This window comes from Macrotis lagotis, chromosome 1 (assembly GCF_037893015.1).
Source record: "Macrotis lagotis isolate mMagLag1 chromosome 1, bilby.v1.9.chrom.fasta, whole genome shotgun sequence".
NCBI lineage: Eukaryota > Metazoa > Chordata > Mammalia > Peramelemorphia > Peramelidae > Macrotis > Macrotis lagotis.
The window spans coordinates 876468821-876492494 of NC_133658.1; the positions used below are offsets into that span (position 1 = coordinate 876468821).

A 23674-nucleotide genomic window follows, 5' to 3' on the forward strand; every position below is an offset into this window, starting at 1 on the left:
CCCAGGCCCCGAACACAGGCACCCACTCCATCGGCTCGGAACTGTGGAAAACCTGGGGCATCTCCCATCACCGCTGCTGCCCCCTGACCCCAGACCTGGGAGAGCCATCTTCCTCTGACCCTTAGGAGCCTGGGATGTGTTGGGATACCCAAGGCACTGTCCCCAACAGCTTCCGCAGAGGACAGGAGCTGAGACAAGGTATTGTTCCTTCCTTCCTTCCCTAGGCCCAGTCCCAACCTTCAAGCTCACCAGCTGCTTACAGATCTCCCTCCCACCCCCATGTCACTGGCTGCTGAGACTTCTGAGATGGACGGGCCAGCTCCTCACCCCTAAGCAGCTCTCCTTGGCTTCCCACCCTCCGTCTCTCATCCTTCGACCCCTCGCAGTCTTGACTTTCTTCTCTGGCTGGCTCAAGGCCTCTTTTTGTTCTGGGTGCTGCAGTGAGTGCTAGCTGGGATCCCCTTAGTTTGGGGCAGGTGGGTCAATAGAGGCCTGGAAGGCAGGGGAGGCTGTGTCAGGGAGGTGGAGTCAGGGGTGGAGCTGCAGAAGGAAGGGCTGCCTGGGGGCCTGGGGCAGCTAAGCAGAAAAGGTCCTGGCTTTGGGAGACCCGAAAAGAGGCAAGAAGAGAATCCTGGACTAGGATTCAGGTGACTTGTCTTCCAGTTCTGCTCCTCTGACATTTTTATTCAGGGCTCTGCCCAGCTGACATTCTATGTTCTAAAGGCCCTCCAGCTCTGATATTTTCTGTTCTAAGAGCCCTCCCAGCCCTGGCATCCTGTGTTCTAAGGGCTTCTTTCAGCTCTGACATCCTGGGTTCTAAGGGCTTTCCCAGCTCTGAGAGTCTCTATTCTAAGGCAGCAGTTTTTAGACTTTTTAAGAATGAATGATCCAGGAGCTACTAGTAGAGAATGATTGTTTGCTTACACCCCTGGCATCCTCTAGTTCTGAGAATCCTAATATACACGTATATGTCAGCTTAAAGTTTGCAAATAACTCTACATGCATGATTTCATGTGAACCTCACCCTGTTCAGTAGATTGTGGCAGTTTTTACAGGTGGGTATGGCTCATTTCACATATGAAGAAACTGAGATTCTTAGAGATTGCATGACTGGCCATGTTCACACAGACAGCAAGTGATGGATGCAGACTTTGAACCCTAATTCTATGAAGGAAAACAAGCAACCCCTCCTATTGCCTCATCTACAGGATCAGACAGTCTGGGCATCTCTCTGCTCACTAGTGCCAGTTGGGCATTTTGCCTTCTGACTCTTGGACCTTCTAAGAGGAAAGACTAATGATGGTAATGTTCCCTCCATACACATGTTTTGGGATTGGAGGGGACATTGGACACCACGGATCTACTCTCCCTCCCTTGATTCCAGGGCAGATCCAGAAAGGGGAAGTCACTTGACTCTACTCACTCAGGAATTAGGGAGTCAGAATATCTGAGGTCTAAGTCTCAGCCCTTCCTCTCACTTGTTGACTGTGGGACTATGGAAAGTTTGGTAGCCCCCCTTTTTGGGTCTCAGTTTCCTTCTCTTTAAAATGAAGGGGGTTGTTTATTTTATTTTTTTTTTGTTTTGGTTTGGTTTTTTTGCAAGGCAAATGGGGTTAAGTGGCTTGCCCAAGGCCACACAACTAGGTAATTATTAAGTATCTGAGACCGGATTTGAACCCAGGTACTCCTGACTCCAGGACTGGTGCTCTATCCACTGCACCACCTAGCCGCCCTGTTATTTTGTTTTTGTTTTGTTTTTTGTTTTTGAAGGGGGTTGTTTAACCAGACTTCTTGTTGTTCAGTCCTTTTCAGTTGTGCCTGACTCTTTGTGATCTTGTTTGAGTTTTTTTCTTGGCAGATACTAGAGTGATTTGCCAATCCCTTCTCCAGCTCATTTGACAAACTGAGGCAATTAGGATGAAATGACTTGCCCTGGGTCACACAGCTAGTAATTAAGTGTCTGAGGTCGGATTTGAACTCTAGAAGATGACTCTTCCTGACTTTGGTTCAGCATTCTATTCATTGTAGCACCGCTCAACCGCCCCCATTAATCCTTTTCATCCTTAAATCTCCAAGCTTTGCTGTAGGACTCAGATCTCTCTCTACTCCCAGCCCAGAATTCCACTATTTGGGGACAGAAAAGACCTGGGATTGAATTTTACATGGTCAACACTAGAAGGCAGTTATTTACTTGGAAATGACTCTAAATCTCAGTTTTCTCATCAGTTAATCAATTGGGGATAACTGCCTGTCTTATCTACTTCTTGGGGTGGCTTAGAGGCTCAAATGAGATTATGTAAAATGATTTGCCAACTTTAAAGTACTGCTATTGGAATTATGGTTTTTGTAGCACAAGATGAGGAAGGGAACTCAGAAATTTGAAGTGACCCCTTTCTCAATTACTTCCACCCTGTTGAAGGGGCCCCAGTGGCATTGAGCATTGAATTTCACCCAACTGGGCTGGCTGGGAAATTCTGGAAAAGGGAACTTCAGAATTCTTGAACATTTGTGGATGATGAATGACCATCTTGTGTATATCTGAGATGGAGTAGGGAGGTAGCTTGTGGGAAGGGAGTAAACCAAGAAACTGGACATTAGGGATATTGGAGCCTCCCAGCATCAGGGCCGGAGCTTGAGTGTGACCTTAGACAAGTCACTTATTCTTTATGTAGAAACAGACAAGGTGGTCCTGAGGTTGTTTCCAGCTCTATATCTCAAGTCACTTAACCTCCATGGACTTCAGTTTCCTCATCTACAAAATGAGGAGGTAAGACTAGATGGCCTCTGAGTTCCTTCACTTTACAACCTCCCACCCACCCCTCACTATTCTGCAAACAAGCTGTTCTATCTCATGACTCTAGGGATCTTTCCTCACAGTCCCTTGTGTAGCAATGCTCTCCCTCGTCATCTCAGCATCCAGACTTTCTGCAGGGACCACCTTCTCTAGGAAGCCTTTTTTGGTCTCTCAATCCTGGTGCCTTCCCACTATTGATAATTTCCAACCTGTCCTATCCCTAGCTTGTTTGTACATTATTGTCTCCTCCTTGAGAGAAGAAATTATTTTTGACTAGCCCAGAGGAGGTGATTAATATTTATTGATTAGCAGATTGCCCCCATGGTACTACTGACTTGCATTGTCTGGGGCAGGTCAGTGTCCTAGGGATCTCCTGACTTTCTCCCCAGTAGCCCTACCCCAGCTGGGCTTTCCCTCAGCTGCCCCCCCTCTGCTCCCCACCAGGCCCTGTTCTGCTCCTGGGGATTTTGGCAGAGGTGGACTTGGCACAGTTTGGACTCAGTTCAGGCCTTCACTTGCCCCTAGAAATTGTGATCCAGCTGGGTGCAGGGGGAAGGGGGTGCTGTCTGCTTCTCTGGGCCCGTTTCTGCCCCCTGACCTCATGTGTTCCTAGGATCAGTTCTCCCTCTCCCCCCATTCACTCTCTCCTACTCAGGAGCTGGTTGCGCCCCTCCATGCCTTCTTCCTTCAGGACCGGGATGTTGGGAACGACCTCCCCCTCAACTTTGCTCAGTGACAATCCCTGATCTGGAGGCTCAAAGTCCCTTTAGTGGCCTCCAGACCAATAGTATCAGAGATAGAGTTAAAAATGACTCCAGATTCCTACAATCTCATTGTCCCATGAATGCGAGTTTCCCTCACACACACCCTGTATTCACCCACAGACACACGGTGATCTCACTCCTGCCCCCCCTTACACCCTAGATTCCCACTCATAGACTCAGGGATGCACACGTACCCCTTAGACACTGTCACATGGAAGGATCTCAGAAGCTTCTGGGCGTCAGTTCAACTTTTATGGATTGATTGATTGATTATTCTTACACAAATTTCTTCTTACACTTCCTTTCCATTCCCATCCCATCACTCAGCCAGGGTGGAGAGTGAGTAAAGGAGGCAGACATCCATAGGGTCCCTGGTTGCTGCCTCAGTCTCTAAGGACACTAAGGACAGAGTCCCAAAGGCAGACAGAGAATAAGTTCCCTGACCTAATGAAAACTTGGAGGTTCTCTAAAAGGAACACCAGATTTGAGGAGGCCCTTAGAACACAGGATGGCAGAACTGGGAGAGAGTTTAGAACATAAAACATCACAGTTGGGGAGACCCTAAAACATAAGATGTCAGAACAGGGAGGGAGCTAAGAACACAAAATATCACAGTTGGAAGAGATCATTGAACACACAGGATGTCAGAACTGGGAGGATGCTTAGAATCCAATGTCAGAACTGGAGAGAACTTAGAACCCACAATGTCAGAACTGGGAGTGAGTTTAGAACCCAGAATGTCAGAACTAGGAGAGAGTTTAGAACCCAGAATGTTATAGTTGGGAGACACCTTAGAACAAAGGTTATCAGAGCTGAGAGGACCTTTAAAACCCAAAATATCAGAGCAGAAAAGGACTTTAAAGATCACCTTCCTCAACTCCTCCTCTTTACAGAGAAAGCATTTTGTAGTTGGTGAAGTTTTACATAATCTTATAATCTCATTTTACATAATCTCAAAAGATCATATTTTGGTTAATTGTGAAATGAGGTGATTTGTCAATTGATCAACAAACCTACTATGTGCTAGGTTGTGCAATGGGTGCTAGAGATGCAAAGCCAAAAGTAAGGTGGTCCCTGTCTTTCAGAAACATATTCTACGTTGGCTTCTTTGCTAGCCTGGGACTGGAGCAGGAGCTGAATGGTCAGGTGTTCTTAGAACCTAGACTTAGAGGTACAAGGGACCTTTGAAGTCCAGGCTCCTTATTTTATACCTGGAAGAAACTGAGGACCAGTGAATGATTTGCCCAAAACCATGCAGGTCCAGTAAGTGTCAGAGCTGGAATTTGGACCCAAGTCTTTTGACTCCAGGGCCATCATCGTCTTTTCCACTGAAGCAGGTAGATGAGAGGAGTTGATGTTCCAAAGCAGGAAGGGACTCAGTTCCAGGTAAGTCTGGGGACTTTGGCATCTGCTCTGTCCCTGCCAGGACTTTGGGGTAGGATGACTGGGAAGAGAAAAGTTATGCAAGTTGGGAAGGGACAGTAGAAAAATGGAGGCACTTATCCGGTTGGGGAGGGCCGGCTGAACTCTCCTGGTCCTTTTCTCTTGCCCTCTTGCGTGTTCTGTCAACCCCGTTTGTTCCGCATCTCTGACAATCTTTCTGTCTGTTTGTCTCTCTCTGGGTCTTCTTTTGTCTCTGAGAAGCTGCTTGCTTAACTCCACCTAATAACTGTCCCAGTGTCTCATACTTCTGTGATCTCTTGATGACTTCTGTGCCTCTGAGTGTCTTTCTTACCTCTGCCTCTGGGTACCTGTCTCTGAGGAACCAGCCCTCTGGGGCTGTCCCTGAGTGGCCCTCTCTGTCTCTGAGTTACATCCTTGTCTCTCTGTCCCTGCCTCTATTTCTGGTCTTTTCTCCAGGAGGCTCACCCAGTGGGCGGGCCTGGTTTGGGGAGGGGAGGGTGTGTGACCCTCTATGTTGGGGGTTGGTATTTCAGCCTCAAGGGAAAAGGAGATGCCCCCCCTTCTCTCTGCCATTGAGCAAAGGTGGGGCAAGCCCAGCCTCTCCTCCCCCACCCCCACCCTCTCCCTCTCCCTCTCCCTGGCTCACCGCAGGGTTGGATGAATCAAACTCTTTGTCTGGGTGGGAGCTCCTGGAGCCAGCTGTGTGGAGCAGGGCTTCCCCAGAGAACTGTATCTTGGGCTGATCTGAGCCAGGCACCAGGGTCCCAGGTAGGAGAGGTGAGACCTTGGAGGGCCGGTGTGACTGGAGGGGGAGGGACTGAAGGAAGAGCAGACAGGTCTCAGGTTGTTGGCACTGAAGGAGCTGGGAGAGGGGCAGATTTGCCCCCTCCCCTGGGACTTGCTATTTCTGCTTGTCAGAGCTGCCAGGACTGGGAGACGGATAGGAGGTGGAGAGATACCCTCGTCCCATCCTCCCCGGCAGCCACTGCTTCCCTAGAAATCAGTTTCCTTACTTGTAAATAGAGGGAATTGGAGGAGGTGATCTTGAAAGATTGTCTCTGCTCTAACATTATGTGTTTCTAAAGTCTTTTCTATCTCTGACATTCTGTGTTCTAAGAGCCCTCCCAGATCTGATATCCTGTGTTCCAAGGGCCTTCCCAGTGCTGCTATTCTCTCTTCTAAGGACTCTCCCAGCTCTAAAATTCTATATTCTAAGAGGTCTATGTCTCATATTTTAAATTTTAAGTTCCCTCTAAATTCTGACATTCTCAAATCTAAGGGCCCTCCCAGCTCTGACTTTATGTGTTCTAAGGACCCTCCCAGCTCTGACATTCTGAGTTCCAAGGACCCTCCCATCTCTGACATCCTGTGTTCTAAGGACCCTCCCAGCTCTGATGTCCTGTGTTCTAAGGGCCTCCCAGCTCTGATTTTCTTCATTCTAAGGGTTCTTCGCACTCCAAATGCTGTTAGCCTTCCTTGGGATTCTGCTTAATTTGTGTTCCTGGAGGGGTAAGGGCTTCTGACCAGTTTGTCCCTCTCTCCCCAACAGGTCTAGTTAGACTGAGCAGCCCCTCATCATGGACTACCGACCATCTCCTCCCTTTCAACCTCACTTGGCCGGCTTTTGCTGTGGGGGATCTCAGTCAGGGTCTCTGGGGGGAATTCCAGGGAAAATCCCTCAGGGCCTGAATGAATTGCCCCCACCTGCCCGCCACCCTGTTGCAGTGTGCCAGCAGGAGAGTCTGTCTTTTGCTGAGTTCCCAGGTCACTTTGAGATGGGCCACTGGCCTCTCGAGGACCCAGCTGCTTCTCATGGGTTTCTGTGGCCCCTGCCAATATCGGCTCAAGACACGAGGGGCCCTGCCAGGAAGCCATCTGCCTTTGGAGATGATGCCCTCAATGAGTTCCTGGGAGGACCCCGGAGTCCCCAACATCCAGAACCCCAACGCCGCATCAGCCTCAGTTCTGAGAAGGAGAAATCTGCCTGTGAGTCCATCCATTCCTTCCCCCAGCCTAGAGATGAAGTCAGGGGAGTGAAGTAGCCCCGTTAGAAACAAGAAAGAAAATCCATTCAGATAACCTTTAACTGTTTCCAAAGAACTTTTACAAGCATTGTTTCATGGGATTCTCACAACAGTCCTGTGAAGTAAGCAGGGCAGGCATTATCATCTTCTTTTTACATAGGAGGAAACTGAGGCCCAAAGAAAAGAAAAGCTTTGCCCAAGGTCTCAAACACCCTGACTGCTGGGTCCTCTGGAACTGGCTCCCTCCCCCTAGATTCTCTTTTAACTAAGTGAACTGTGGCCATAGAGCCTGGCAAGGCAGGAGCTCTGCCTCAGGGTATCAAACCCCATGTCCCCTGGGATATGCAGACAGTACTGGGGAAGGGAGTGAGGGTGCCTCCAGTTGCAGGGGAGGTTTCTCATTTCAGATGAATTCCATCAACATTCATCAGAGGCCTGCCAGGTGTAGGTCCTGCTGAGGCTGCAGTGGGTGGTGTGTGGAATTTATATTCTAGAGGGCATCGATTGCCACCTTCTTATTCTACCAATGAGGAAACCAAGGTCCAGGGAGATTTATTGACTTGTCCAAGATCACCCAGGACAGAAGTGATAGAAGCAGTATCAAAGCTAGGCAGTCTTTTGCTTCTAAAACCACCAGGCCACACCACTGTGACTCAAATGACTCGTTAGGCCAAAAGTTTCTTGACAGCAGGAACTAGGTTTTATTACAGTGATTCATCACCCTGGGAGGCAGGTGATATTATTATTATTTCCATTTTTCAGATGAGGAAACTGAGGTAAACAAAGTTAAGTAACTCACTGAGGGTCTAAGCTAGTAAATATCTAAGGACAGATTTAAATTCAGGTCTTCAGGTACACTATCCACTGAGACACCTAGCTGCCCCACCCTATTCCAGTGAAAAGAATCCTGTGTTTGAATCCAGGATTGAAACTTACCTCTGTGGCAAGCCATTGAGCATCTCGGGAGCCTCAGTTCTTAATTTAAAAAAAATCAATTTATTTAAGGCAATGGGATTAAGAGACTTGCAAGGTCACATAGCTAGGTAATTAAGTGTCTGAGGTCAGATTTGTACTCAGGTCCTCCTGACTCCAGGGCTGGTGCTCTATCCACTGTGCCATCTGACTACCCTAGTTTTTTTTTGGCAAGGTAATGGGGTTAAATGACTTGCCCAAGGTAACACAGCTAGGCCATTCTTAAGTGACTAAGGTCAGATTTGAACTCAGGTCCTCCTGACTTCAGGACTGGTGCTCTACTCACTATCTGCCCCTAGCTGCCCTAGTTCTTAATTTTTTAATGGATAGAACATTCACTGGGCATGGAGTGAGGAAGATCTGAGTTCAAATCCAGTCTCAGACAATTTCAAGCTGTGTGACCTTGGACAAAATTACTTAATTTTATTTGCCTCCATTTCTTCAACTGTAATAGCATGTGAGAATTGTCTGAGATAAGTAAAGCCATATCTCAAACCTTAGAGAACTATATAAATGCAAATCACCATTATTATTATCATTATTATTATTATTAAGATGTAGTAGATGGAAAGATGCTCTCAGACCTGGGAAGGCTTGACTTCAAGCTCTGACTGGCTTAGTGACCTTGGACAAGTCATTTTGCCTCTTTATGCCTCTAAACACTTTTCTAAGACTAGCTATTAGAGAAAAGAGAGTCTTCTCTCTTGGGTGTTCTCTATACCAGTGGAATCACCAACGCAGTCCCCATCACTATGATCATTATCATCTTCATCATCATTTTTAGACCTCTGGTCCTATAAATGTCCTATTCTAATAACAGGGTGCGTTGTTATATCACTATAAGACAAAGCTCTTTGCAAAAGTTTTCTCATTTGATCTTATAATAACCGTGGGAGGCAGATGCAATCATTATCATCCCATTTTACAACTGGGGAAACAGAGAAATGAAGTGGTTTGCCCAGGTTCTTACACCTACTAGCCATCTCAGAGGGGAATCAAGCTCCAGTCTTCCTGACTCTCTCATTCTCTGTCCAATACATCACCTGATGGTGCGTAAATGGGATACAAGCTCAGGTCTTCTGACTTGAAATTCACTGTTTTTCCCACTGACCACTTGGCTCATAGACCTGCTTGGGCCTTCTCCTGCTGCCCCCAGTACCTAAAAGTATGAAGAGGAATATGGAATAGGTATGAGCCCTGTGATATTAGAAGGGTGGGACACTTCCAGACAAGGAGACTCCCTCTATCTATAAAGACCAGTCTCTGCTTTGCAATTTCTTAACTATTCAAGGGAAACTGAGATGTTGAAATGACTTTTCCAGATAGTAAGTATAGGATTTGAACCCAGGCCTTCCTAGATTTAAAGTCAGCTTGGGAGCTGCCAGGCTCATCTTCCAGAGTTCAAATCTAGCCTCAGATACTTACGAGCTGGACCACCTTGGGAAAGTCACTTCATCCTGTTTGCCTCAGTTTCCTCATCTGTGAAAGGAATTGAAGAAGAAAATGGTGGATTATTCTAGTATCTCTGGCTAGAAAATCCCCCAAAAGGTCACAGAGTGTCGGCTATGACCGGAAAGCAACTTTATTCACAGGCTACGTACATACTGCCATTCTATCTAGACTCCATCAAAAGAGGAGAATGAGATAAAGAGCAGTCATAGGATAAAAAAAACACAATAACAAGAACAGGATGGCCCATATAATAATAACAGGATGATGTCCTAATGATAATTATAATAACGATAATGAACGGCTTGCATTTATATAGCATCTCTCACAATTCAAACATTGTGCTAAGCACTTGATGAATATTTCACTGATTCTCACAGCCATTCAAGATAGAGGTTATTATCATCTCCATTTTACATTTGAGGAAACTGAGACAAACTGGGTGAAGGGACTTGCCCAGAGTCACACAGATAGTAAATGTCTGAGGTCAGATTTAAACCCAAGTCTTCCTGACTGCAGGCTCGCCATGATTTGACCCAGAACTGTTTCTGGTTGAACTCCACTGAACTATATGATGATTAATGATGAGGATATTGATGATGATGATGGTGATGATGAAGATGACCATGATGACAGTGATACTGTTTATAGTTTGCTGGATGCTTTGCCCAAATCTTTCACTTGGATTGTGGATGTTATGAACTTGAACCCATCCTACAAAGTATTCTTACCCCATCCTAGGGCCTTTTTCCAGGACTTCATCATAAAGCACCAAGCTCGTCCTCATTGGGCTTACAGTCTAGGAGGACATGACAACTCATACGCGGTCCACTCTAAGAGCTATTAAGACTGAGTCCAAATCCTGTTTCAGACACTAGCTATAGGACCCTGGGCAAGTCACTTAACCCCACCCACCTCAGTTTCTTCAACTGTAAAATGGCAATAAAATTAATATCTAGCTCCTTGTTGTATGGATCAAATGAGATAATATTTCTTGCTCCCTTCTCCTTTCTCCTGTTCCCAACAGACAAGTGCATCAAAAGTGTTTGACAGGGACTGAGATGCCCGTAAACAATTGCTCAGGGTAATTGCACCCAGTGGGTACAATGGAATTCATTTTAACATGATTTTTTTATAAGGGTACATGTTTTTGATGACAGAAAATACTAGTTTTTATGACTTTCTTGGTCTTTTCTTTGTAATAATTTAGGTTCCATATTATCACAAAGGTTCAAAACCTTGAGAGAGTCATTTCTCTTGGGATAGGGTAGGGTGAGGGGTGTGTTGTGGGTGGGGGGGTGTTTTTCATCTTGCCACCCTGCTCTGGGTGCATTGCAGAGACTTCAAGTCTTTCTTGCCTGGGTGGCCTCTTTGTGCTTCTTGTCTCTGGAAACCTAAGCCCTGTCCTTCTCCCTAGGGCGTAAGATTCGGGTGTATCAGAGCCAAGAGGCCATAGGGAGCCCTGGCACCGAGGATGATGCTGTCTTCTCTGAGGTTGGGGCTGAGATTCCTGAGCCTCATCCTGCTTTGGAAATGCCACGGAGCCTGGCAATGGCAGTGCCCCCTCAGGCGGGAACCAAAGAACCAGAGAGGAGACGCTTTTCAGCTTCAGAGTTGATGAACCGTTTCCAGTCTGCTCAAAGAAAGGCCACCCTCTCCCTGTTCCTGGGCAAGGGGCTGACCAAGGATCGAGGGCTCTGGGCTACCAGGGAAGGTACCAGCTTAGGAAAACAGAATCAGCCACTCAAAGGATCTTGAGCCAGGCTCACCTTAAAAATAATTCTATCCAATCCTGTCATTGTACAAATTGGGGAACCCATGACTCAAAGTAATTAAATTTCCTTGTTCAAGAGCACATAGTTCATAATATCACAGATTTGGAATTGGAAGGGTTCTTAGAGGTCATTAAATCCAACCTCCTTCATTTTACATATGAACCAAGGCAAAAGATTAAGTAACTCGGTAAAGTCACATAGTGTCTCAAGCAGGATTTGAACCCAGAAGACACAGAGGAACCTAAACAAGAGAATCCTTATGTCCCTGCAGAGTAGGGTCCAAGGATGTGGGCAGGTCCCCCCTGACTCCAAGTTGGTATTATAGAACAGAGAAAGAACACTGACTCTAGGCTAAGAGGGCCTGTGTTCAAATCCTGCTTTTGATGCATCCTTTGTCATTTCTTTGAACCTAGGTTTCTTTGTCTGTAAAATGAGGGAGGGTGGCTTCTGATGCCCCTTCTATCTCCGGGTCTCTGGCCCTGAGTCACTTTGACTCAATTTCCTTCCTTTTAGGATGAGGGAATTCACTAGATGGCTTCTGGGGAGCCCTACCGGGCTCTGGAATCTTACTCTAAATCATACGTTTGCTTTTGTTAGCACCTCCCTCGTTCCATTGTCCCTGCCCTGGGCCTTAGGAGCTATGCCCCTTGGGAAAGGGTAAAATTTAGTCTCTACTGCCCAACACTGCCCCCCCATGTTCTTGGATATAAAACATCCTCAACTGGCAGTGTGTATCCCAGGAATCCCTCACTCTTAGAGGCAGGACTGAGATCCAAGCCCCCCCCCCCCATTACTATTACTTGGTCCTGCCTTTTGGTATGAGGTTGATAGGATGGAAGCATCCTGAAGTCCAAAGTAAAAGGCAGGGTGGGCACTGGTGCCATTCTGAACCCTGGATTGCACCCAATACAGGGAGAGCCCTTGAGAAGGAGCCAAGCTGCTCAGAGACAAGGATCAATGGCCTTGTACCCCCAGCCATAAGTGCTCCTAGGCAGAGGGATGACAGCTGGCCTGCTATCAGGTAAGTCTTGACTGCTAGACGTCTGGACCTCCCAAGCAACACTGAAGGCTGAGCAGGGAGAGGGGAGATAACTGATGTCCCTGTTCCCCCCAGGCCTGACCTACTAGAAGAAGTGAGCCCCAAAGCTTGGGGACCTCATGAGAGGCGCCAGTCACGTTTCCTACTTAATTGTAAGTAGAGGAGCTGCTGTCTCTGAGCTGGTCAGAGGCACCAGAAAGTGAGGGTGTGGGGAAGAGCTTGGAGGAAGGGGATTCAAGAAGAAGCAGCAATGGAATTTGACTGGGACCTTAGAAAAGAGAATGTCAGGACTGGGAGGGTCCTTAGAACATGGGATGTCAGAGCTGGGAGGGCCCTTAGACCAGAGACTGTTAGAGCTGGAAAAGGAGCCTTAGAGGGAATCTGGATGGGGAAGGCAAATCTGGGTCCTGCAGGTCAGGGTGCTGGGTCTTCAGGGTATCTCGGATCCCCCCTTCCCCCCCCCCCCAAGCTGTGCTGTACCAGGAGTACAGTGATGTGGCCAGTGACCGGGAGCTGCAGCGGCAGAAACACGAGGAGGACACCTTGGTGGAGGAGGCTGAAGAGGAAGAAGGACCGGGCCCACCCCGGGCCAACCTGTCTCCAAGCAGCTCCTTCCGTGCTCAACGGTCAGGCCGTGGCTCTACCTTCTCCCTGTGGCAGGACATCCCAGATGTGCGGAGTAGTGGCTTCTTGGCCCTCATTGGCCTTCAGGAATGCAAGCTGCAAGAGGTGCTGGGGGCCCAAGGAGCCCTGAGGGGGCATTGAGGGGGCATTGAGAGAGGCACCAGAGCTTTGTGGGAGCAAAGATCCTTGGAAAAATGGGATTAGATCTTAGAGGAGACCAACCTTGGATGGAGTTCTCCTAGGAAACTTGGGAAGGAGGTTGAGTGTGGGGTGGGGGAAGGACTCAATGGGAGCTGGGCTGATCTGACTCCCCTAGTCCTGGGCTTGGGAGGAGACTGAGGGAGAAATGAAATTACTCATCCCTATTCTCCCCCCCCATCCTTTTCAAGGCCAGGTTTGAGCTCATCACATCCGAGGCCTCCTATATCCACAGTCTCTCTGTGGCTGTGGGTCACTTCATGGGCTCCATGGAGCTGGCCCAATGTCTGGGGGCCCAAGAAAAGCAGTGGTTGTTCTCCAAGTTGCCTGAGGTCAAAGCTACAAGTGAGAGGTGAGGGGGCTCAGAGCAGTCTTGGGCCACTGGGGGTGGGGGTGGGGGCAGAAAGGCAAAAATACTGGCTTTATCCATGTGTGACTTTCCTTCTCTGGCCTCTGAGGCTTCTATTCTGTTAAACATGGGGTTGGCAAGAAGGTTTCTATGAGCTCTGCCACCTCTGACAGTCCATGTTCTAAGGACCTTCCTAGGTCTGACATTCTGTGTTCTAAGGGTCTTCCCAGCTCTGACATCCTGTGTTCTAAGGACCTTCCCAGCTCTGACATGTGTTCCAAGGTCCTTCCCCCTTCTAACATTCTAAACACTCTTCCTCTTCTAAATTGGGATCTCTTGATCCCATAGTTGGGTTGTTCTGCCCTTTAGGAACTGGCAAAATTACTTGCCAGGCTCCTTTGTGGGTTTAGAGGCTTTTGCTTCCTTGCTTTCTACTCCTGTCTCTGTTGTCTTCAGGGCTGTCCATAGGGCAGAGTTCTGGATCTTGGCAGATGAGATTTTGGGGTAAGGAATAGGTGAACTGGCAGAAGCAGAGATGAGGCTGCTATTTCCTCCTGGGATGGGGTGGGGCAGGTTGCCAAGGTCACAGGTCAAGATCCCCCCTGTGCCCCCTGAATTTTCTCTTCAGCCTCACTTCCCCTCATCCCATGGCCCCACAGGTTTCTGCAGGAGCTGGAACAGCGGCTAGAGGAAGACATACTTCGCTTTTGTGTGTGTGATATCGTCCTACGTCACTGCCCCGCCTTCCGGCGTGTCTACCTGCCTTATGTCACCAATCAAGCCTACCAGGAGCGCACCTACCAGAGACTGCTGTATGGGGCAGGGGTTATCCATGAGTACCAGGGCAGGGGTTGGACCCCTTGGGAGGCTGGAGATGAGTGGTTTGGGTGAAGCCACGCTCATGGTGGGCAAAGACTGGGGTAGAGATTGGCCCAGAACCAAAGTATAGGGGACTTTCTCCTTATCTCCCTTGATCTGAGATAATGTAAACTATCTCCCATTCTGTAAGGGGATTGAGTCCAGTCTGAGAACCCTGGTATAGGAGGAGAACATAGATGTCACCAGCAGGTGACTGGTTGAAGTACATGCAGATGAGAAATAACACAGTATCGTGGGTAGAATTCTATATTTGGAATTAGAAGTCCTGGGTTCAGATCCCCTTGGTAGCTTTGTGATCCCCAGCAATTCACTTGCCTCAGTAGTCTCATGTGTAAAATGAAGAGGAGGTAGGTGTTGCCCTCTAAGGACCAACTCCAAATCTAGATACAAGGGATGGATATTTGCCATCTCATTTCAGTTCAAGATTAAGGGAAGATCTGTTTCTGACCATATGTGATTGATGGGGCTCTTGCCATTGATATTGATGATGAGAGAGTTGTCTAATTGTGCAGCCTGGTTTGCTAAGAGCTCCTACTGATGGTCATAGTTCAGTGGTGGTTGACTATTATAGAATAGTTCATTTTATGTAGTGATGACAACGTGCCAAGTGCTTTCCTAATAATTATCTCACTGGACCTTCACAACAATCTTTCAGGGGAGATACCATTATTATCCTCATTTTACAGATGAGGAAACTGAAGCAAACAGGTTAAGTGAGCTGTCCAAGGTCTTACAGCTAGGACATTCAAACTCAGGTCTTCCTGATTCCAAGAGCAGGATTTGATGGTCCCACCTAGCTGATGCCTGCTATCAAAATCAGGCGGTTAAATACGATTCCCGTGAAACTCAGCCTGGCTCTGTCACTCACTGCTGTGTGACCATAATATACTATTTAACCTTTCTGATTCTCAGGTCCCTCCTCTGGAAAATGGGGTGGCACCATCTGCAGGGTTTCGAGAGAGAGACAGAGAGAGAGAAACAGAGAGACAGAGAGAGAGAGGGAGAGAGGGAGAGAGAGAGAGCTCTGTAAATGGGTAATCCCCACATGAATGTGAGCTCATGTCCTCAACCGTATGCACTTGAAGGTATCAGACACAGTCCCTGCTTTCAAAGAGCTTAGGGTGTAGCCAATCAAAGAGGACATAAACATGAATAAATGAGCATTTATTATATGTCTATTTGTGCTACGCCCTGGGGATGCAGAGAAAGAAGGTGCTTCTAGTCTTGACTCTGCTGTAGAATCCTATCTAGGGCAAGGTGGTCAGGAAATGGGAATCTCTGCCTGGGGAAGCCCAGGAAAGGCGAGCAGAGCCACAGGGCAGTCCATTGACATGCCTTTGCCAGAGCTGGAAAGGATTGGGGAGGGGGAAGCTCTCAGCAGCATGGCGGGTGGCCCAAGATGTCTGTGTGGTTGGATATGAAACAACCTTCAGTCAAGCTCCATGTAGTTCTTTGGGCAGCTTCTCACTCATTCATTTGCCAAATGAGCTTAACCCCAGGGCAGAGTTCCAAGAATCACCCAGAGAGGGAGGCTCAGGCTCTGGTCCAGATGGGGCTATTCCAAATTGGGAGGTGGGGGGCAGCAGCAGGGTAAATGGCAAGATATTCCAAGATAACCAGGGTAGATGAAGGTGAATATGGGAAAAGGTCATTAACAAATACTGAATGTGCAAAAGGCCAACTAAGGTAGATGTTGGATTTCAGAGAAGGAAACTTCTAGGGTTGGGGGGGGGGTCAAGAAAGGCTTCCTGGTGGACCTTGAGCTGAGGCTTGAAAGTGGGGCAGGAATTGTTGAGATTGTCTTCTATAGAGAGGAAATGGGTATGCATGTCAGGCCTAAACAATACCCACCACCACCAAAGAGCTAGAGGAGGCAAGGGCAGAGTCCATGGGCTTGGAGGAAACCAGGGAGGGGATATCTGTCAATAATCATTGAACATTGGCATGGCTAGCTGGCATAGGATAGAGTACTGGCCCTGGAATCAGGATCTGAGTTCAAATTCTACCTCAGATACTTAATAATTACCTAGCTATGTGGCCTTGGGCAAGTCACTTAATCCTACTACCTTGCAAAAACCAAAAAAAAAATAATAATAATCAATGAGCATTGGCATGACTAGGTGGCACAGTGGATAGAGCACCGACTCTGGAATCAGGAGGACCTGAGTTCAAATCCAACCTCAGACACTTAATACTTACTTAGCTGTGTGACCTTAAGGACAGTACAGCCTTGCAAAGCTCCCCCCCCAAAAACAATAATCAGTGAGCATTTAAGACTTTTGTGTATGTACTGAATCCAAAGGGCGTCAAGTGCTTATGGATGGTGGCCCATTAGACAAGGGGAAACCTGGGGGACAGGTGGTAGGGAGATACAACATAGTAACTGTCTTTGATTATCTGAAAGATTGTTATGGAAGGGGTCAGACAGAACTGTGAATGATTAGGAAATAGTGCCTACTATAGGAACAAAACATTTTCCAAATTAGAGTGGGGCCCTGGAAATAAAGGTAGTTGAGTTCTCTGTCTTTGGAATTCATCAACTGGACAATGGAGGATGTGATAGTGGGGAACCCTGACCATGGAGAGTTTGGATGAGGTTGTCTCTTTCCTTCCAGTGTGGATTCTGTGATTCTTTGAGAGTTGGGTGGGTGGGGGTGAGGGGTGGCTCTAGTTCTCTCCCCTCTCTGCCCTACAGACTGGAGAACCCCAAGTTTCCTAGCATTCTGGCCCGTCTGGAAGAGGCCCCTGTTTGCCAGCGTCTTCCTCTTACATCCTTCCTCATCCTGCCCTTCCAGAGAATCACCCGCCTGAAGATGCTAGTGGAGGTATCTGGACCCAGAAGTCTTTGCTGATCCCCTGAGTTATGAATGTTCTGCCCTTCCTTAAAGTATCCCTCTCTATCTCCCTTGGGCAGCCTCCAGTAGAGGCTGTTTGCCATTCTACTCCCAATAACTGGCATAGGGTCTTGCCACAGGTCTATTATTAGATAGGATTGGATCACAAAGCTGTGAGCCAGGCTTAGCAAGGATGAGGAGAATGCCATGGGACAATCTGGGAGACTGGAGGGGCCAACACTGGTCACAGCATCTGATCTCTAGTCTGGGAGAGCCAGTCCCATTGCTTTGCAATGTTCTGGATTTCTCTGGGTTCTGCCTAGAAGTATCTGGGTATATTTTTTGTTGCTTATAGAATATCCTGAAGCGAACTGGGCAAGGTTCACGGGGTGAGGACATGGCCACCAAGGCCTTCAATGAACTCAAGAAGGTGAGCTGGGCCCAATGACCAACTGGAGGGCTGAGCCTAGGGGCTATCATCTCTCTGGTTCCTCTGGTCCTTCTTACTGGCACCTCCCCTGATTTAACTCAGGCCTCCCCAGAGATACCAATGCAAAATCATACAATAAGTCAAAATTTAGCAACAAGCCAAAACATCCAAAGGACCTGACTCTACTCTGGGAGACAGTCTAGACTCTGCTCAGTCTTGACTGAGCTGATGCCCCAGGCCACATTATGACCATAGTGACCACAGAAGGTGACCTGAAAGGAACTTTAGAATTTCTAGAGAGAACATTAGTTAAAAAGGGTTCTTAGAATACAACGTCAGAACGCAGAATGTCAGAGCTGGGAAGGACTTAGAACCTAGGACGTGAGAGCTGTGTACAAGGGGAGTCCAGGTACCTGAGTGTCATGATTTGTTCTTCTGATGACCCCTCAGAACACAGAAAGTCTGGTAAGACTATTTAGACTGTCTAGGCCAACTAGCTTACCAATTTATAGTTGAAGAAACTAATGCTTATTGGGGAAGGGGATGGGACTTGTGTAGAGTCACAGAGATTAGTAAGAGGCAGAAAAAGCTCAGACCCTCAGTCTCCTAATTCTTTTTCTCCTGCCAGCTGCAGACCTCTTGTCAAAGGCCAGGGCTTCGGAGTTCTCATCCATGTTCTTCCTCTGAAGTGCAGGAGGGTCTATGGCTAGGGTCCTGCCTTTTCTGAACTTTGGACTTTCCCCTCTCCCAATAACACCAAGCTGAGGTCTAGACTTGGGGGCCAGGGATCTGGAAGGCAGAGGCTGCTGGGAGGTGACCTCTTCCTTGGCCCTCTATCCTCCTTAGCTGGTACAGGAGTGCAATGCCAGTGTGCAGTCAATGAAGAGGACAGAGGAACTCATTCATCTTAACAAGAAGATTCACTTTGAGAGTAAGGTGAGACCCTGAAAGGGAGGGAATCAGGGGCCCAGAATGATGGAGGGGAGCAGAGCCCCTCAGACCCTCCTGTCTGTATATCATGGAAATCTTTGGCTCCAATTCTGGTTAGATCATGGATTATCTGGGGAAATTTCTTTATTTCTCAATTGAAAAATGGGAATTGGGGCAGCTAGGTGGTGCAGTGGATAGAGCACTAGCCCTGGAGTCAGAAAGCCCTGAGTTCAAATCCAGCCTCAGACACTTAATAATTGCCTAGCTGTGTGACCATGGGCAAGTCACTTAACCCCATTGCCTTTCAAAAACAACAACAAAAAAGGGGGGTCACAATACTACGTCTAGGTCATTACAAGGACAGTCCAGATACTTGAGTGTCATGATTTGGTCTTCTGATGATACCTATTCCTCTTCATCCCCTCCTATATCTCTCTCCCCCAGATATTCCCACTGATCTCCCAGTCCCGCTGGCTGGTGAAGCATGGGGAGCTGGTGGAGCTGGCGCCTCCCACCATGCCCGCTGTCTCCGCTGCCAAGTCCAAGCTCTCCACCAAAGCCATCTACCTGCATGTCTTCAATGATTGCCTACTGCTCTCTCGAAGGAAAGAGTGAGTAGAGAGGCTTTGAGGTTGGAGGTGTCATTTGGTGAGGTGGAGAAAGGGAACCCACCCACCTGTCACTCAATCAACTAATGGGCCAATCTTAAGTGGGCTGGGGCTAGGTTTTGCAGTCATCAGGTGGACAGTGGTATGCTATTATTCTCAAAGTCAAGATTTGTAAATTCTTTATTTTTTCCTCCATGGAAACGAGGCCACATCTGGGAAAGATGGAAGAAGGAATGACCCCCATGATCTGGGAGAGGGAAAAGGTTCTGCCTTCTTTGAACCATGCTTAAGAGAGAGCGGGGAGGCCTACTTCTTAGATTCAGGCCTCCCCCCATCTCTGCAGGGGCTTAACATTGGAGGTGAGTCTCTGATCTGGGTCTTCTCTGGCCCCTGCAGGATGGGGAAGTTTGCTGTCTTCCTATATGCCAAAATGCCAGAGATCCATGTGAAAGACCTGAGTTCAAAGGTCCAAGGAATTCCAGGCCAAGTCTTTCTCCTCCAGTTCCTCCATAGCCACCAGCCCAAGAATCAGCTTCTCCTGAGGGCTCAGACAGAGTAAGTGCCCTCTCCTGAGATCTATCTTGGGCTGACCCATTCCAGTCTGTTTGAGGCTGGGGCTGGCAACTTGTAGTTGAGGCTGAGATTGCCAGATAGGTCCCAGATGAGCTCTGGCCTCTGTCACATTGGGCCTTCTTTCTGAGCCATTTGCCACCCAAAGTCAAGAATAAGGTTGTCCCAGGAATTCCTCTAGTTCTTTTCTTACCGTGACATCCAAGAGAGTTTCTGCAGCATCTTGTTCCACTCTGTAAATCTGTGTTCCAAGATCTCAAGGGGTTCAGACTATGGGAGGACATGGTTCCAGTAGCTAGGAAGTGGGGGCTGAGCTTCTGGGAAGAGGGAATGTCTGGGTAGCTGTTGGCTCTCCAATGTCCCTCCAGAAGTGAGAAGCAGAGGTGGATCTCAGCCATGCGCCCTTCCAGTACCAAGGAAGACAAGGAGGCCCTCAGAGAGAATGAAGGTACTGCCTTGTGAGAGGACCCCAAGAGTTGAAAACTTGTAAGCCCCAGGTCTTGCCCACCATGAGCTGGAGGGAGGTCAAAAAGAATACCTATTATAACTATGGGAGTGAAAGGAAAGACAAAGTTGTATGACACTCTCTGGGTTCCAGAGGAGCTCAAAGGGAAAGGTATCACCCAGGAAGAGGCTAATCTCCTCAGGAAAGGGAAGGTTGCACAGAGTAGGCAGATCTTGAGCTGGGCCTTGGAGAGTGAGTCCAGTCTAGATGAAGAGAAGGACAAGTAGGGTGGAAGAGAGATATCAGAAGGCTCAGAGCCAGTGGGGAGCTCTTAGATGTCACTGCCCCTAGATCCAATGGTCCCAGAACCACAGGTTCATAGAATTCGAGCTTTGAGAGACCTCAGGCAAGTAACTAGCATATTTATTACATTTTTTCTCCCAATTAATATTTTATTTCATTTTTCCAATTAAATGTTGTGAACATTTTCAACATTTATCCACATGCACATGTATACTTATGTTACATAATTTCCTTCCACCCTCCCTTCCCATCCCCCCTCCCCTCAATGGCAAACAGTCTGGTGAACATTGTTCATATACATTTGAGTTTACCATGCTTACAAATTAGTCATTTTCTGTATTAGGAATTAGGAAGGGTAAAGAAAGAAAACCAAAGCAGATTGATTACTAAGGGCCAGACACTCTTGCTTAAGAACTGGATTGACTTCAGATGTCATCACGTTAAACCTCCTTATTTCACTGATGAGGAAACTGAGGCTCAAAAATCAATTACCTTTCTATTATGCCATGAAATAGGAATGATCATGGTATGTCTAGAGGGTAATGATGAGTTTGACCTGACTGGCGCAGAGGTGAATAATGTAAAGCAGAGCTGGGATGCTAGTTCTGAACTGTATCGAGGTAAACCTGGAATGTCAAACTGAAGGATTTCTATGAAGAAAATCACTTTGGCAACTATGCAAGGAGATGATTGGACATGGGAGAGACTGGGTGCAGCTAGGGGGCTATTTCATTACCCTAGGTGAGAGGTGATAAAAGTGGGAGTGGAGAGAAGGTTTGGGATGCAAAAAGTGCAGAAGTCTTAATAACCAATTAGAGGGGTGGCACAGTGGATAGAGCACTGGCCCTGGAGTCATGAGGACCTGAGTTCAAATCCAACCTCAGACACTCAATACTTACTTAGTTGTGTGACCTTGGGAAGGTCACCTAACCCCATTGCCTTGCCTTCCTCCCAAAAAACTCTCTCCCCAAAATAACCAATTAGAGAAAGGCAGTGAGGTGGCAGAGTGCAGAGAGTACTGACCTTGGAATCAGGAAATCCTGAGTTCAAATCCAACCTCAGACATTCCCTTATGTTCAATAATCTCTAAAAATTTTTTATTTAAAATTTATAATAAAAAATGCAGTTGGTCCAGGAAAAAGGAAGAATCTAAAATTTGGGGTCCTGGGGAAATAAACAAATTATGATGCCATCAACAGAATACTAGGAAGAAGGATCACATTTAGGGGAAAAGATGCTATTTCTTTCTTCTTTTGAGGCATGTTGCATGTGAGATGTCTATGGGACACCCAGATTGGGGGGGGGGTTCCTGCAAGCAGTTATGGATTCGAGGGTAGGGACTTGAGGGAAGGATTTGGGAGTCATCTGTATAGAGGAGATAACAGATAATAGAACTGGGAGGGATGGAGGAGATCCCCGAGAAGGCGAGAGACAGAGAAAGAGACAGAGGAGAGGAAGCGGGGGGAAGAGGGTCCAAGATGGAACCTGGAGGAACCACCAGGCTGGAAAGGAAAGAAGACGTACAGAGCCATCCCCTCTTGCCCTGGCCCTGCCTCTGACCCTTTGCTTTAAAACCTGCTCTCTCTAATGTTGTGGCCTGTCAGACCTCCCCCAGGTGCAGTGCATCAGAGCCTATAAGGCTTTGGAGCCAGACGAATTGAACCTTGAGAAGGCTGACATCCTAGCTGTGAGGACCAGGACCAGCGATGGTGAGAGTGACATGACCTCGGATCCCTGGTCTCCGTCCCTTCCTTCCTTCCCTTCCCCCACTAAATATGGAGCTGAGGGGAAGCGTTTCTGTGTAGTTTTATATGAAACAAGATTTCATGGCAATGAGTTTGCCAATGTGGGTGAAATCCCCTGCATTAACACAGAACAAGAGACAGCTGAGTAGCTGCAACACGAGAGATTTGAGTTAGGTAACAAGAAAGATTTCCTTTGGCATCCTGGGGAGGCAAGCAAAGGTAATGGTGGTGGTGATAGTGTATCTTTAAATAGAGGTTAAAATTCAGAAATGACTGATGTCACAGCAAAAAACACCAATAAATCTAATTTCAAATAGTTTACAATCTCTTCTGGTTTAGGCATCATCTTTCCTATGGATAGGGGGAGAGAAAGGTGACTTCTCAAGGTTCTCCTCATCCTTCCCCTCCCTACTAAGCCCCTTCCATGTATCCTTTCCTTAACCTTTGAAAACAGTTTCACAGAATGTCAGAATTGGGAGGGCCCTTAGAACTCAGATGTTAGAGCTGAAAGGACTCTTAGAAGACAGGATGGCAGAGTTGGGAGGACCCTTAGAACTCTGAATGGTAGATCTGGGAGGTCCCCTAGAACACAGAATGTCAGAGCTTGGAGGGTCATTAGAACACAGGACGTCAGAGCTGGGAGGGGCCTAATCTACCCCATTCCTTTTATAGATGAGAGAGCCCAGAGACTGGAGATGATTTGCTCAAGGTTCCATAGTAGTAAGCAGCAAGATAGGAATACAAGTCTCCTGACTCCCAATCTAGCACCCTTTCCTCCTAGTTTTAGGGGCTTTTTCCAGGCCCACAGAACCCTGGATATCATCTGATCTAGGGTCCCTGGCTCCTGTGCCTGCAGGGTGGCTGGAGGGAATCCGCTTGACAGATGGTGAACGGGGATGGGTGCCCCAGGCCTACGTGGAGGAGATCACCAGCCGCAGTGCCCGTCTTCGAAACATCCGGGAGACCAGGAGGATTGAGAGTGCCACCAATAAACTACAAGAAACATGATGGACTAGGGAGTAGGTCTGACTCTGACCTGAGATGCTCCCCACCCATCCATCCCACCCACTCTGGTTTCTGAGCCCTTTGTGAGCATCTCTCCAAGCTCTACTGGAGTCTCTAAGACAGAATGCCCACCCTGATGTGAAGAGCCTTTCCGACTGGGACATATGGCAGGGCAGATATCTAAAAGGGAAATATCCCCTCAGGCCTTAAATTCCTCAAGGATGCCTGGTATGGAGGGGTCAGGGAGAGAAGATGGAAAGTGAGCTGAGGGAGGATGGAGACTGGATGTTGACTCCCCTAGGTCTCTAGGCCCTTATTTTGCTCCCTTGGGGGCAAATTGCTCTAAGTGACAGTCATGGGGAAGGCTGTGGCTAGAACCTGCTGAATTCTTCTTCCTGGACAACCCAGTAAGAGCTGATAATTCTGTATAATTAAATTACCTGTTTTTGTTTACTTGGGATTCAAAGGTGTGGCTCCCTTGCTGATCACTTGGAAACTTTAGTAAGAATAGCTCAGGTTCAGGAGCCTGGGAG

The 23674-nt window shown here is 47.6% G+C and overlaps 2 protein-coding genes across 6 annotated transcripts in view; both read left to right on the forward strand.

Moving 5' to 3' along the window:
- The window catches only part of LOC141508335 (anoctamin-7-like), a 29743-nt gene extending 26213 nt beyond the window's left edge, over positions 1-3530 (forward strand). Inside the window, exon 24 of the mRNA XM_074216855.1 lies at positions 3408-3530. Coding sequence (XP_074072956.1) covers positions 3408-3530 — 123 coding nt within the window. The remainder of the gene's footprint in view (positions 1-3407) is intronic.
- Positions 1-23573, forward strand: ARHGEF19 (Rho guanine nucleotide exchange factor 19). 5 transcript variants are annotated; one of them, XM_074218343.1, is made up of 18 exons: positions 1-198; positions 4817-4944; positions 5614-5730; positions 6512-6948; positions 10825-11121; positions 12095-12203; positions 12297-12373; positions 12691-12950; positions 13235-13395; positions 14052-14204; positions 16967-17096; positions 17461-17535; positions 18382-18471; positions 18910-19076; positions 19470-19628; positions 20012-20091; positions 21996-22100; positions 22993-23573. In XM_074218343.1, the coding sequence occupies exons 4-18, from the start codon at positions 6540-6542 to the stop codon at positions 23142-23144; spliced, it is 2424 nt and encodes an 807-aa protein (XP_074074444.1). In that variant the 5' UTR covers positions 1-198; positions 4817-4944; positions 5614-5730; positions 6512-6539; the 3' UTR covers positions 23145-23573. The 5 variants fall into 5 exon arrangements, with proteins under 5 accessions (XP_074074444.1, XP_074074441.1, XP_074074440.1 ...); XM_074218340.1 differs by lacking the exon at positions 22993-23573 and having other exon boundaries at positions 5614-5739; positions 21996-22549; XM_074218339.1 differs by lacking the exon at positions 22993-23573 and having other exon boundaries at positions 21996-22549.
- Positions 23574-23674: the final 101 nt, after the last annotated feature.